This window comes from Crocuta crocuta, unplaced genomic scaffold, assembly GCF_008692635.1.
Source record: "Crocuta crocuta isolate KB4526 unplaced genomic scaffold, BGI_CrCroc_1.0 scaffold225, whole genome shotgun sequence".
Taxonomy (NCBI): Eukaryota; Metazoa; Chordata; class Mammalia; order Carnivora; family Hyaenidae; genus Crocuta; species Crocuta crocuta.
The window spans coordinates 978,644-989,939 of NW_027530408.1; the positions used below are offsets into that span (position 1 = coordinate 978,644).

The 11,296-nt window shown below is 57.2% G+C and overlaps 1 protein-coding gene across 1 annotated transcript; it reads right to left on the reverse strand.

Moving 5' to 3' along the window:
- Positions 1-6,535: 6,535 nt before the first annotated feature.
- Positions 6,536-10,519, reverse strand: REEP4 (receptor accessory protein 4). The gene is made up of 8 exons (XM_077766599.1): positions 10,022-10,519; positions 9,178-9,250; positions 8,731-8,807; positions 8,516-8,636; positions 7,981-8,094; positions 7,435-7,570; positions 7,124-7,278; positions 6,536-7,038 (listed from the first exon to the last, which is right to left on the reverse strand). Exons 1-8 carry the CDS (start codon positions 10,051-10,053, stop codon positions 6,973-6,975), a joined length of 774 nt encoding a protein of 257 aa, XP_077622725.1. The 5' UTR covers positions 10,054-10,519; the 3' UTR covers positions 6,536-6,972.
- Between the last annotated feature and the right edge of the window lie 777 nt (positions 10,520-11,296).

Here is an 11,296-nt window from a genome sequence, read left to right on the forward strand (position 1 = left end):
CCCCGGGGTGCTAGGGCGGGGCGGCTGGGAGGGGGCAGTGCCAGAGCTGGCAGGGGCAGTCGGGTTCTCACGGGTCAGTGATGGGCGCCTGACCCAGGCCAGCCGACCCTGTGCCTGCTGGACCATTTGCTCGTGATCCGTCAGCTCTGGCACATGGGTACACCCCACTGGCCCAGGTCTGCCCTACCTCATGGTCACCTGGCCAAGCTGCTCTTCACCATTTTTGACTCAAGCCCCCTTCCAGGTCCCAATAGCAGGCACCGTGTCTGCCTTAGCAGTTTGGGGAGACCTAGGCTCTGGTCTGTCCCTGCTCTAAGGGCCTGGGTTTCACCAAGTGTCCAGAAAGGAGGTGGGACCAGATGAGCCCCAACACCTGCTCCAGCCTGGTGTTCTGGGGGTCTGCCCCATCCCAGAGCCTAGTGCTTCCAGGCCCAGCACTGGAGAACAGCCCATGGGAGTGGCTCCTGGGAGGGAGCAGAGAGGAGGAGAGGAAATGGGAAAGCAGGGCACCCTCCACCCGAGGAAGCATCCCGGCTCCTCTGCGGGGGTGGTTCCAGAGCACAGACACAAACAGACAGATTCAAACACACACAGACAGATTCAGACACACATAGAAACCCACACGCCCAACGGGCGCTTCCCTTCCCCTCAGGCCCCCACCTCCCACCCCACCCCTCCCCTGCCTCCCTGTGGAAGCCATCCTTGGCCTGCCTTCACCCAGCCTGGGACAGAGGCAGCACCACCCCACCCACCCCATCCCAACCAAGGGATGAGCTCTCAGATGCCTCTAGCCTGGTCCCAAGACATAACTAACATCCCTGGAGAGAGGAGCCATGAAGAGCTGGGAGCAAACCGTCCTCCCAAGAGACAAAGACAGGCAGCAGTCGGTTCACCAGTTGAGGAGAAGAAGAGGGGGCCTAAGAAGAGGAGCCCTGAAGGGGCACCGGGCGGAACTTGGGTCATGTTGGCATGGATTCACCCAGCCCCTCCACCTCCCCCCAGAGGCCGCTTCTGTGGCAGGGCAGGCTGGTAGGGGTTGTTTACATGACTGAGTTATTAACACTCCCTTCCTCCCCCAGCTCCCCTGAGGGGTGGCCTGGACCTGAATGTGCCCGGGGAAATGATCACGGAGTGTCTAATGTGGACGGCAATGCCAAGGTCCCAAGCCCCAGACCCTCCCCCAGGCTGGCTCTACGGTGCAGATGGGGGACTGGGGTGTGCCTGTGGTCCCCCATCTGTGTCTTCTGGCAGCCAAAGCTTGTGGGAGAGTCTAGGGGGAGATTCCTTCGGCTTAGGGCCTAGAAGAGTCTGGGTAGGGCAGGGTGGGACCCTGGGCTGTCCTGGGTACTGAGGGCCTGTCGCTGTCATCCCTAAAGGAGATGGGGACTGTCCCAGGGGAGTATGACAGACAACTCCCCCCACCTCATCCCTAGTTGCCTTGTCTGCTTTGTCAGGTCACAAGTCTCTGGACTAGAACAGGACTCTCAGGATAGGCTCCCGAAATGCCCAGGGAGTCATGGGGGTGGGGGGAGAAGGCCCTTTCCACCCTCACCCAGCTCCCCATCTTGCTCCACACACAGCCCATGCCACCGGCCCACAGAGCCCTTATAGCCGGCTGTTCTGTGCCTGAGGACGGAGCAGATCTAAGGAGACACACAAAAGACACAAACACAGAAGGAAAGCCACACACACGGGGACACAATGCTGGATTCGTGGACAAAGGCAAGCTGACCAGCACCCCCAGATGCGCATTGGCCCACCCCAGGCTCACACGGAGCCTTCACGAGCACACATACACACACTCTCTGATACACACATTCATGCTGACAAGCACAGCAGCACTCACGAGCCAGCTGCCCTCACGCTGTCCCCAGAGCCCCTTACCTGGGCAAGCACAGTGCCCCTCGGGTGGAACAGCCCCCTGCCCAGGGGAGGGCAGCAGGCGGGGGCGGGGGAAGGAGCCCCGGAGAGTCAGGCCAAGCTGCCACTAATCCGGGCGGGGAGAGGGGGGGGCACCCACGTCAGAGCGGGGACTGCCGGGTGGAGGGCATCTGAGGACATCCCCTCCCACACACGCGGCCGTCTGGGCACCTAGCCCTGCTTCCCCAGCCCCTCCATCCTTCAGACAGCTGAGGCTGGCCTCCCCCCACCCTGCCCCCCACCCTTGTGGCAACGCCTGGACCGGGGGGCATGGGGGAGGGGGAATACCAGGGAGAATTCTCCCAGGACCTGGGGTGAGGGGGAGAGAGGAAGGGAAGTGTGGAGATGCTTCTGGAGCCAGGAGGAAGCTCTAGAGCAGATGCCCCCCTCCCCTCGTGCCCACCCACCCACATCCCTGACCTNAAAGCTACCTCATTCTGCCCCAGGCTCAAGACCTTCTGCCTAGCAACCCTGCTCTGGCCCCCAGGATTTCCTGAGCAGTAGGCATCAGCCTCCGGCTGACATTTCTGCCCCCCTACCCAGCCATTATCCCTGATGTTTATCAGGGACAAGGGGCAAGAACCTGGGTGCTCTGGTCAACCCCCTCACGGGCAGGGCAGTGCCAGCCCAGACTCCCCAACTCAGCTTGGGCCAGAGTTGTGTTGAAACAAGAGGCTAACTATCTGCAGCCCCAGAGTGGCAGTAAGTGACAGGGGGCCAAGTGCACCTGGAGGCCAGAGGCAGTAAGGGGGACCAGGACATGAAAGGGCCACAGGCTGAGAGGGGCTGAAGAGGCAGGGAGAGGAGGGGAGTCGCCTAAGGTCCAAAGGTAGGTGTGGCAGTGCAGAGGCCGGAAAGAGGAGGCCAGGAATTCAGGACCACACGCACCTGGCAACTGGGAGGCAATGGAGGAGACCCTCGAGCAGGCAAGGCGGATTGAGAAGCCGGAGAGAAAGCCCTGGGCACAAACCAAGGGGGACTAGTATCTGGGCCAAGCGGAAGTATGTTCTTGCAAGGGGGCTGGCCTAGGCTGTCTCATCTCCCTACCGGTGCCCAGCATGGAGCCCAGCACATCTGTGCTCTAGATCAGTTGGAACAGAAGCCCAGCCTTGATCCTGCCTGGGCATACTAGTGGGTAATAGGAGGTTGAGGGCTGTGGGCAAGCCAGAGCAGGGTGGGCCCTAGGGCCAGGAGCCCCACGCAGAGGGAGGCAGTGCCGGCAGCCGTCTCAGTGATTCTCAGAGGGACAGGGCAGGCTCTGAGGGAAGCCCAGCCCACACCCAAAGCTCCAGTCTTAGGATCACATGTATGCTTGGCCAGAAATGCCCCAGAACTTGGAGTTCTCCTTGCCCCTTCCCCTCTGGCCTCAGAATGTCTTGAAATCCATGTAACTGCAGCAGCAGGCGTTTGGCAAACGTGTGTTAGAGAGACCCTGGCATTTTCAAGGCTCTGTGATGGGCACCAAGGAGATATAGTGCACAAAGATGAAAGCACAGGCCACCCCTGCCCTCTAGGAGTTTATACTCACTTAGTGCCTTTGTTCTTTTACCAGAAAACATTCACTGGGGCCTCTTACATGTCAGGCCCTGTGCTGGGCCCTGCGGGGTGACTGTTGGGAGTTGGCATGTTAAGAAATGAGTACGAGGTTCCTCTAGTCCCACCCCGGGGAAGCGGGGGGAAGTCCCACTTCACGGAGGAAGTGATGCTCACAAGTCAGACAAGTGGACCTTCACCACTGAGCCACACACATACGACGGTATTTCACTTTGGCTAAACCACCACTTGTTCCAGGCTGGGATTCAAAAGTGAGTAAGTTGCAAGTCTGTCCTTTATGAAGTCACAGTGAATGAGGGAGAAAATAGGATGTGCTCAAGGCAAAAACAGAGAGGTTCGTGTAAGAATAGCTATGGCAAGGGGCGCCTGGGTGGCTCAGTTGGTTAAGTGTCCGGCTTTGGCTCAGGTCACGATCTCACGGCTCTTGGGTTCAAGACCCACATCGGGCTCTGTGCTGACAGCTCAGAGCCTGGAGCCTGCTTCAGATTCTGTGTCACCTTCTCTCTCTCTGCTCCTCCCTTGTTCATGCTCGCTCTCGTTCTCGAAAATAAACATTAAAAAAAAAGAACAGCTATGGTGTGGTCTGGGTGACCAATCAACTCTAAGGAGGCAGGGGTGTGCGTGCTCACAGAGGGCTTCCTGGTGGTGTCTGAGTGGGGTCCTGGGGCACATAGGGAGAGGACAGAGAGTTGGGTAGAGGAGGAAGATCACGTCAGGGGGAACAGCACGGAGCTATGGGGCAGTCTGGATGGATGGGGTGGGGATTACAAAGTCAGTCAGGTTTAGGGGAGGCCAGCTGGGGACGGACACACCCACACAGCCCATGGTGAGCCCAGGACCAGTTAGCTGGCCAGAGAGCAGGAACTCTAATAGCTTGAGGAGAGCTTGGCCAGTCAGGGAAGGCTTCCTGGAGAAAGCAGGTCTCCAAGGAAGGCTACAGGGAGCAGGGAAAGAAAGACCATTCAGAGGGCAGGAGAGTCATACAGCTGCAGCAAAGGCCTGGAGGCTGACATGGATGAAGGGGTGAACTTGAGCTTTCTGGAGTCAGAAAAGGCAGGAGCTGTGGGGAGCCAGGCTAGCAAGGAGGCTGGCGACGAGGGGGATGGAGGTGGAGATCTTGGGCCTGAAAAAGTGTCACCCTTTTAACTCAGGGGCCCAAAAGACTCTGCTGCCCACTCAAAGCCCTTCTAGGAATGAGGGCAGGTGAAGCTCCAGCTCCCATGAAAGCTCCCTCAACACCCCATAACTTCAGGCCTCCCCCTTCCTCTGAGGTTTTGTTTCATTGCCCATTCACCCCACATCCCTCTGTTTTGTTCCTCCAGTTCAGGGGTGTGGATCCTGCCATTCCGTGTCTACCACCACAACTTCTTGGCAAGCTTGCCTCAGGAGACAGGGGCGCCACCCACAGGCAGCATGACTGGGGACAAATTGCTTCACTTCTCCAAGTCTCTGTTTTTCCATCTGTGAAATGGGTCTAGCCCCTCCCTTCAGGCTTCTCAGGAGGATTCAAGGAAATCATCTCTATAAAATGCCCGGCCCGAGGCCAGGCACACAACTAATGTTTGCCACGCACTTGTCTCCTTCTTCTTGCCTCATTTACTTTAGTCCTGTACAGTGGTTCCGTATACTGACTCTGGAGCCAGGCTGCCTGTTTCAAAGCCTAATTCTGCCATGTATTAGCTGTGTGACCTTGGGCCAACCACTTGCCCTCTCAGTGTCTGTTTTCCTATTTGTAAAATGGATGTCATAATAATAGTACCTACCTCAGGAGATTGTCGTGAAGATGAAGTGAATGTGTGTTAGGGGCTTAGAGCAGCACCTGCTGTGGAGGCACATTCTAGGTGCTAGCCCTTCCTAGACGGTATCCTGAGTATTTTGAAACATCCCTGGTACCTGGGAGATGCTCAACAGAGATTTTTTTGAATGAAGAAATGAGGCAACACTGTGATGCAAGGGAACGCGTAAATAGGAAGTCATTGAACACCAGTATGTGAGGAGCTAAACCACCCCGACCGATTAAGTGCCTTCCCCAAATAAAACCCGGATAATCCCCACACCAAGAGTTAATCCACACTCCTCAGGTCACTCCGGGTTGCCACCCCACTTCCCTTCTTTCCACCCACCTCTTTGCTGAATCAAAAGTGGAAAGGAAGAGCAGGCATGCGGTGGGCTAGGGGAGCAGCCCTGGGACACCACAGTGAGACCAGCACCCAGGAGCAGGAGAGGGCCAAAGCCAGCCCTGACTACCCCAGGGATTAGAGGAGGAGATGGTATAGAGTGAGCTCTGGCAAAGAGCCTGGCTCTCAGAACAGGGGAGACTCCATGGATGGGACAGACAGGACGAATGACCACAAACAACAGGAAGGAACAGCAGAAAGGGCCATTGGAGGCCAGGCCAGAATTCTGCATCGTCTCTCCAGCCAGCCAGCCAGCGGCCAGGCCCCTGTAGGGCAGGGCTCTGGCCAGCCTCCCAACCCCACCCTCCTTGACCTGGAAGCTAGGGGCAGCCTAGACCCTGGCAGCTGCTGCCCTCTTGCGGCCACTCCAAAGAGGTGCAATGCTCCCCACGTTATCCTGGGTGTTTACGGGAACTCAGTGTCCCCAGGGCTGCCTAGAGACCCCCTCAGGCCCATGGAGGAAACTGGCCTCCCCAGGCCTAATCTGTTTACAGCGCCAGCTAATCCCTATGGGATTACTGTGCTGCTTGAGCTCCCTCCACACCTCTGCTCCCATTGGCTTCTACTTCCCATCGAGGTCTAACCCCATCTCCTGATTGCAGTCATCTTAGACTCTGACTCCTCAGGCTGTTCCCCCCCCCCACCTCCCCTGTCCCCCATCTATGTTCTCAGAGGTCTCCAAGAACTTCCTGTGATGGTACTTGCTCAGACAAGACAGTACTTACATCACAACTATATGTTAATGGCTACCTCCCCCAGAAGACTGAGCCCCTCTGGCAGTCTGTCTTTCCTTTGAGCCCCTTTCCTAGGCCTGGACTGGCCTGTAGCAGGCTGTTTAATAATATGTGCTATGACGACCAGGAGTACAAATCAGGACAAACAGACCACTTTTATGTATTTATTTACCAAAACTTGCATAAACCTGACCTCATTCACCAATGTAAAACATACGACGACAGACACACACACACACACACACACACACACACGGCTTTGGAGGAGGCTGTCAAGTACTTTGAAGGACAGGAAGGAATGAACACAGCTGGGTGGACTTTTGGTTTCATTTGCAGAGGTTTGAAAAGGGCTCTGGTCCCACACACCAGGAAGGTAGAAGGATGAGAAAGGCAATAAATAGAATCCTGGGCCCAGCCTGCTTTGGTACCCCCAGAAGCACCCGGCCCTTAGCCAGCAGCAGGAGCTGAGGGGGGCAGAGCCTGAGCAGCTGGTGCAGGCAGGTCAGACATGCAGCCAGAGGTCCCCTCCAAACAGTGCCCGGTGCTCCACAAGGCAAGAGGTAAGACTGAGCCAGGCTCTAAAGACCCTAACTATTCATGTCTGAAGAAACAGTCTTTTTCCTCGTCCGAACCTTCAGTGAGCGCGAGGTGCCCTGGGGGAGAGAGCACACACAACTTGAGAGGTGTAGGCTAAGTACCTGGACAGCCCACCTCCCTTGCGCCTTCCGTGCTACTGACCTCCCGCACGGGCGGCTTCCTCTTGACCACACGCAGGCTCTGACTGCGGCCCAGAGGCTTTTCTCGGGGCCGGGCAGGTGGCTGGGGGACTGCCTCTGTGTCTGACCAACACTCATCCTCAGTGTCGCTGTCCTGCAGGCCGCCTGCCCTATACCCTGTATAGAGGAGAGGGAGGCCAGGGCGGCAAAGCTAGGCATTTCCATAGTCTGAAGGCCCAAGGCCAAGACAGACCTTCTTCTAACCCCTGGGAAATTCACAGCTTGCATGGAAGAGGCATTCCTTCCAGAACAGCTCTGAATCTGTCCACTTACCTATGGGCGGCCTGCGGCGAGGTATCTGGTCCTCCAGGTAGAGGGGATCATGGTAGGCAGGGGCAGGGGCATCGGGGATGGAGCGCAGGTCCTGCATGGAGAAGCTCCGCAGCCTTCCGGCCAGTGCACCCTGACTCTGTAAGCGATGGGGAGCCACTGCATTATCTGGAGGGATGGGGCAGGGGATCCTAGCAGGAAGGGGTCTGAGTCAGGGCAACTGCTCAGGGAAATCAAGGGCTGACCAGCAGGTAATCACTAGGGCATAGGCCTCAGAACTAAAAGCAACTCAGTAACCTTCTAGCCCTGTGCCTTTGTGGCACCACAGGAAACAAAGGCTCAGAGAGCAGGAGCAACCACTCATGGTCCATGTCCCAGCCAAGGAAGTCAACTTCCAGCTCCATGCTCCCGCCAACACCCCACCTGTCACCTCTCATCCTATTCCCTGGCATGGTCAGCTGCAATCTCTCGGCTCCCTGATAGAGAGCTGGACTCGTCCAGAAGGCACTGCGGCTGGGAGGACTGCTGGAGGGTTGGGGCTCAAGGCACCTTGGTGGCAGCCTGTACAGCGGCCGAAGCAGCAATGTTGAGGCCCCGTTTCCCAAAGCTGAGCACCGTCTCATAGCTGCGCTCCTTGGCCTGCACGATGCAGGTGTCAATCTCCTGTAGGGGGCAGGGAAGGGGGGAGAGCTCAGGTGGACAGCTGGAGTCACTCCTCCTCTGCAGACCCCAAAGAAGCCAGTATGTGCCATGCCTCCCTGCACCCCCCCCCCACCGTGCACTGGCAACCACACCAAGAGCAGACATTCCCACGCTTCAGTGAATGGCCATGCTCCGCCTCCTCCCACCAACCCGAACACAACTTCCAGCTGGTGCTTCACACCCTCAACTGCTCATTCACCTGTGCCCCCATCTGATTATCACAGAAGAGGAAGAAGGCTAAGGTCTGTCAGGTTCCACAGCTGAAGGGCAGCAGGGTTCAGATTAGAACCGTGGTATCACCCAGCGTCCTGAATCCCATGTCCAGGGCTCTTTCCTTCACACCCACCCCTATGTTTCCCTCCCTGGCTCCCCCACAAGGTACCTTCTCATGACGGGATAAGGATGGGTGGACAAACTTTCGGTAAAGCAGGCTGGCCCCTTTGGTGTAGGGCGAGAGCAGCCATAGCACAAAGGCCATCTTGATCTCATAGTAGAAAGGGAACCTGTCAGAGCACCCGCGGGAGCAAGATCAGCTAGGGAGCCAGGCCGAGAGTGGGCCATCATTCCCCACAGCCCACAGACCGCCTGCATGCATACCAGGAAATGAAGATGTCTGTGAAGGTTTCCACTGCCATGAATAGTGCAAAGACTATCCAGTACATCATCCACCGCACCTGGGAGGGAGGGGGGGTGTCAGAGGCCAACAGTTGAACCTGCAGAGCTGACTCCCCTGTCCCAGGCTGACCCAGAGATTCCAGAGAGCCTGTCCTACTGCATTCTCCTGGCACCTGGCTGGCCCTAGAGAGCTGCCTCTGAGAAACTGCCACTCATTCCTGTACCCACCCCCAAGAAGCTTCACCCACAAGATTCTGCATTGGCACCCTCAGAGCCTGCCCTCCAAACACACCCACCTGCTTATGCTCCTGGAGGAAGGGCTGGCCAGCTCAGACCGTTCCCACCTTGTCAAGGCCTACCATAACCCCCAAGGTTGTCTGTCATCCCATCCAACCTGAGCTAAGCCCTCCTGCCCACAGCCACACTCACATATTCACGTATGTTCTTGGTCTTCACAGCCTTGTAGGAAGCATAAGCTGGGTACAGCATCCCAAACAGCAGCCTAGAAAACAGAAGGGGAAAATGAGGGGCATCATGTCCCTCTTGCCCCCCACCAGGTGGCCACTTCCCCGAAAGGTGTGAAGTGGCGAAGGCCTACCCTGTTCTTCTTGATCGGCTTGCACAACCTGTGCCTGAGTCAGTGCCCTGGAGGCCACCTCCCCACCCTGCTGTTTACAAACAGTCCAAGCCTGCCCAAGCCTGCACCAGTGGCCTATGGGTGCATGATTGAGCGGGGAGCACACACAGCAGGTGGGTGGGAAGCAGGCTTCTGAGCTGGTGGGAGGACCAGGCTGTCCCCTCCCATGGACACGCAATCAGGCCCAGGGCCACCAGACCTGGCACTGCCAGGCTGCAGACAGGGATCTTGGAGCCAGGTGCTGGAGTACTGAAAGGTGAGAGTAGGACAGAGTGGGGAGGCTGAGGCCAGGGTGGAGAGTCAGGTGACCACTCAGACGGAAGCAGGCACCTGAAATCTCCGCCCACAACGTGCCACAACGCCTTGTTTGCCAAGGGGCTGCAGGCTGGTGTGAGGTTCTCTGTCCCACACTCCTGTCTGGAGTGTATGTGACTGCGGGAGGGGGTTCGCCATGAGCCAAGAAGGCTTTGGGAGTAGAGTGGAAGCACTGGTGCCCAATGCCACGCGTAGACCCGCAGGTCCGTTAACCCTTGCGGGCACTGAAAGCCCCTCTTTCTCACCAGACGTTCCCATTTTCCACCTCAAGGGCGGCCTGGCACCTGGAGGTAAAGGGGGTATGAAAGCGGCCATACTCACACCACCAGGCGACAGATCATCCAGGACACCATCCTGCAGCCTCAGGACGAAGGGAGAACCCCTACAAGAAGATGCCTAGAGGAAGGCTCACGCAGGGCTGGAATGGGGTAACCAGTGGAAGTGCGGGAACCAGAGGGGCGCTCCAGCTGCCCCTTGGCAGAGGCGGAGCCGGCCGCCCCCTAATTCTGCAGTGCGGGTAGCCTGAAGAATGGGGAGGCCCAGGGCGAGGAGGCACCGACTCGGAAGCCGGTAAGGGCGGGCGCGCTCTGCCGCCTCGCCGCGCTCCTTGGGCAGTTACGGCTCCGACCCGAACTTCCTGCTACGGAGAACTAGCTGTTCGACTCTCCTCGTGGCGCTGCTGCGTCCCAGGCCGCGGGTGGCGGTCACGGCCTTCGTTCGTTCGGGTCCTCGCAGTCTCAGTGCTCTCGGCCACCGGCTCCAGCTTCGGGGCGGAGTTTGCTACTCACTTGAAAGTTGCACGGAACCGGGCTCTGCCCAACCCCAGGTCTCCGGCGCTGGGCGCAGGCGCAGTGCGGCCCCGGAGGGGGCGGGACGAGGTCAGGGAGGCCAGGGGCCTGCCCCTTAAAGGGGCGATGCACCTCCTATTTGTGGATGGGGCCCGTAGGTTGAGTAGCCGCCCTAATGGCAATGATTAGAGGGTGGGAAACAGCAACAAAAAGGAGGGAAGAAGGAAAAAAAGGAAATTTGTTTTCTCGGAAAACTGGCTTCCTCCTTTTGCCTTGTCTTTTCCTTCTGTAAAATGGGAAAGGGTAGGAGATGGGTGCAGGACTCAGCTTCCAGGCTCATGCACGCGTGGAAGGAGGCTAGGCCTGGACAAATCTAGGTCTTGCCCCACTGGGTCAGGAGATGCGTGAGTGCCTCAAAGACGCTGAGTTGACCTAGAGCAAAAGCTGGAGGTAGTAGGGAGAGGGGATCTGAGGGGCTCAACACCCCTATGAGATTTACCCTGAAGAGCGGGCTTCAGGAGTTTACTTTTGAGTTACTTCTCCACAGCCCACCTACTTGGGTGGTTTGACCATAATGATTTGAGAGATTCTCAGCAGAGCCCCAAGCACCTGCTCCCCCATGCCTTCTTCACCAGAAACCTGAAATTCCCCCTGTTCCTGGGAGTCTAGAACACAAAAATCCCTGAGAACTTAATTATATCAACAATTGCCACTTTGTAGCAAATTTTTGTATGCAGGGTTTTGACCTTTACAAAGATCCTTTTTTTTTTTTTTTTTTTTTTTTTTTTTTTTTTTTTTGTACAATATA

Bases quoted from the DNA above. Each gene is read 5' to 3' on its own strand.
- REEP4 (XM_077766599.1), bottom strand. From the start codon at position 10,053: ATGGTGTCCTGGATGATCTGTCGCCTGGTGGT. The intron at 8,637-8,730 runs GTATGCATGCAG...GTGCTCTGACAG, and splicing joins ACAGACATCTTCATTTCCTG to GTTCCCTTTCTACTATGAGA. The intron at 7,039-7,123 runs GTCAGTAGCACG...TCTCTCCCCCAG, and splicing joins GGAAGCCGCCCGTGCGGGAG to GGCACCTCGCGCTCACTGAA.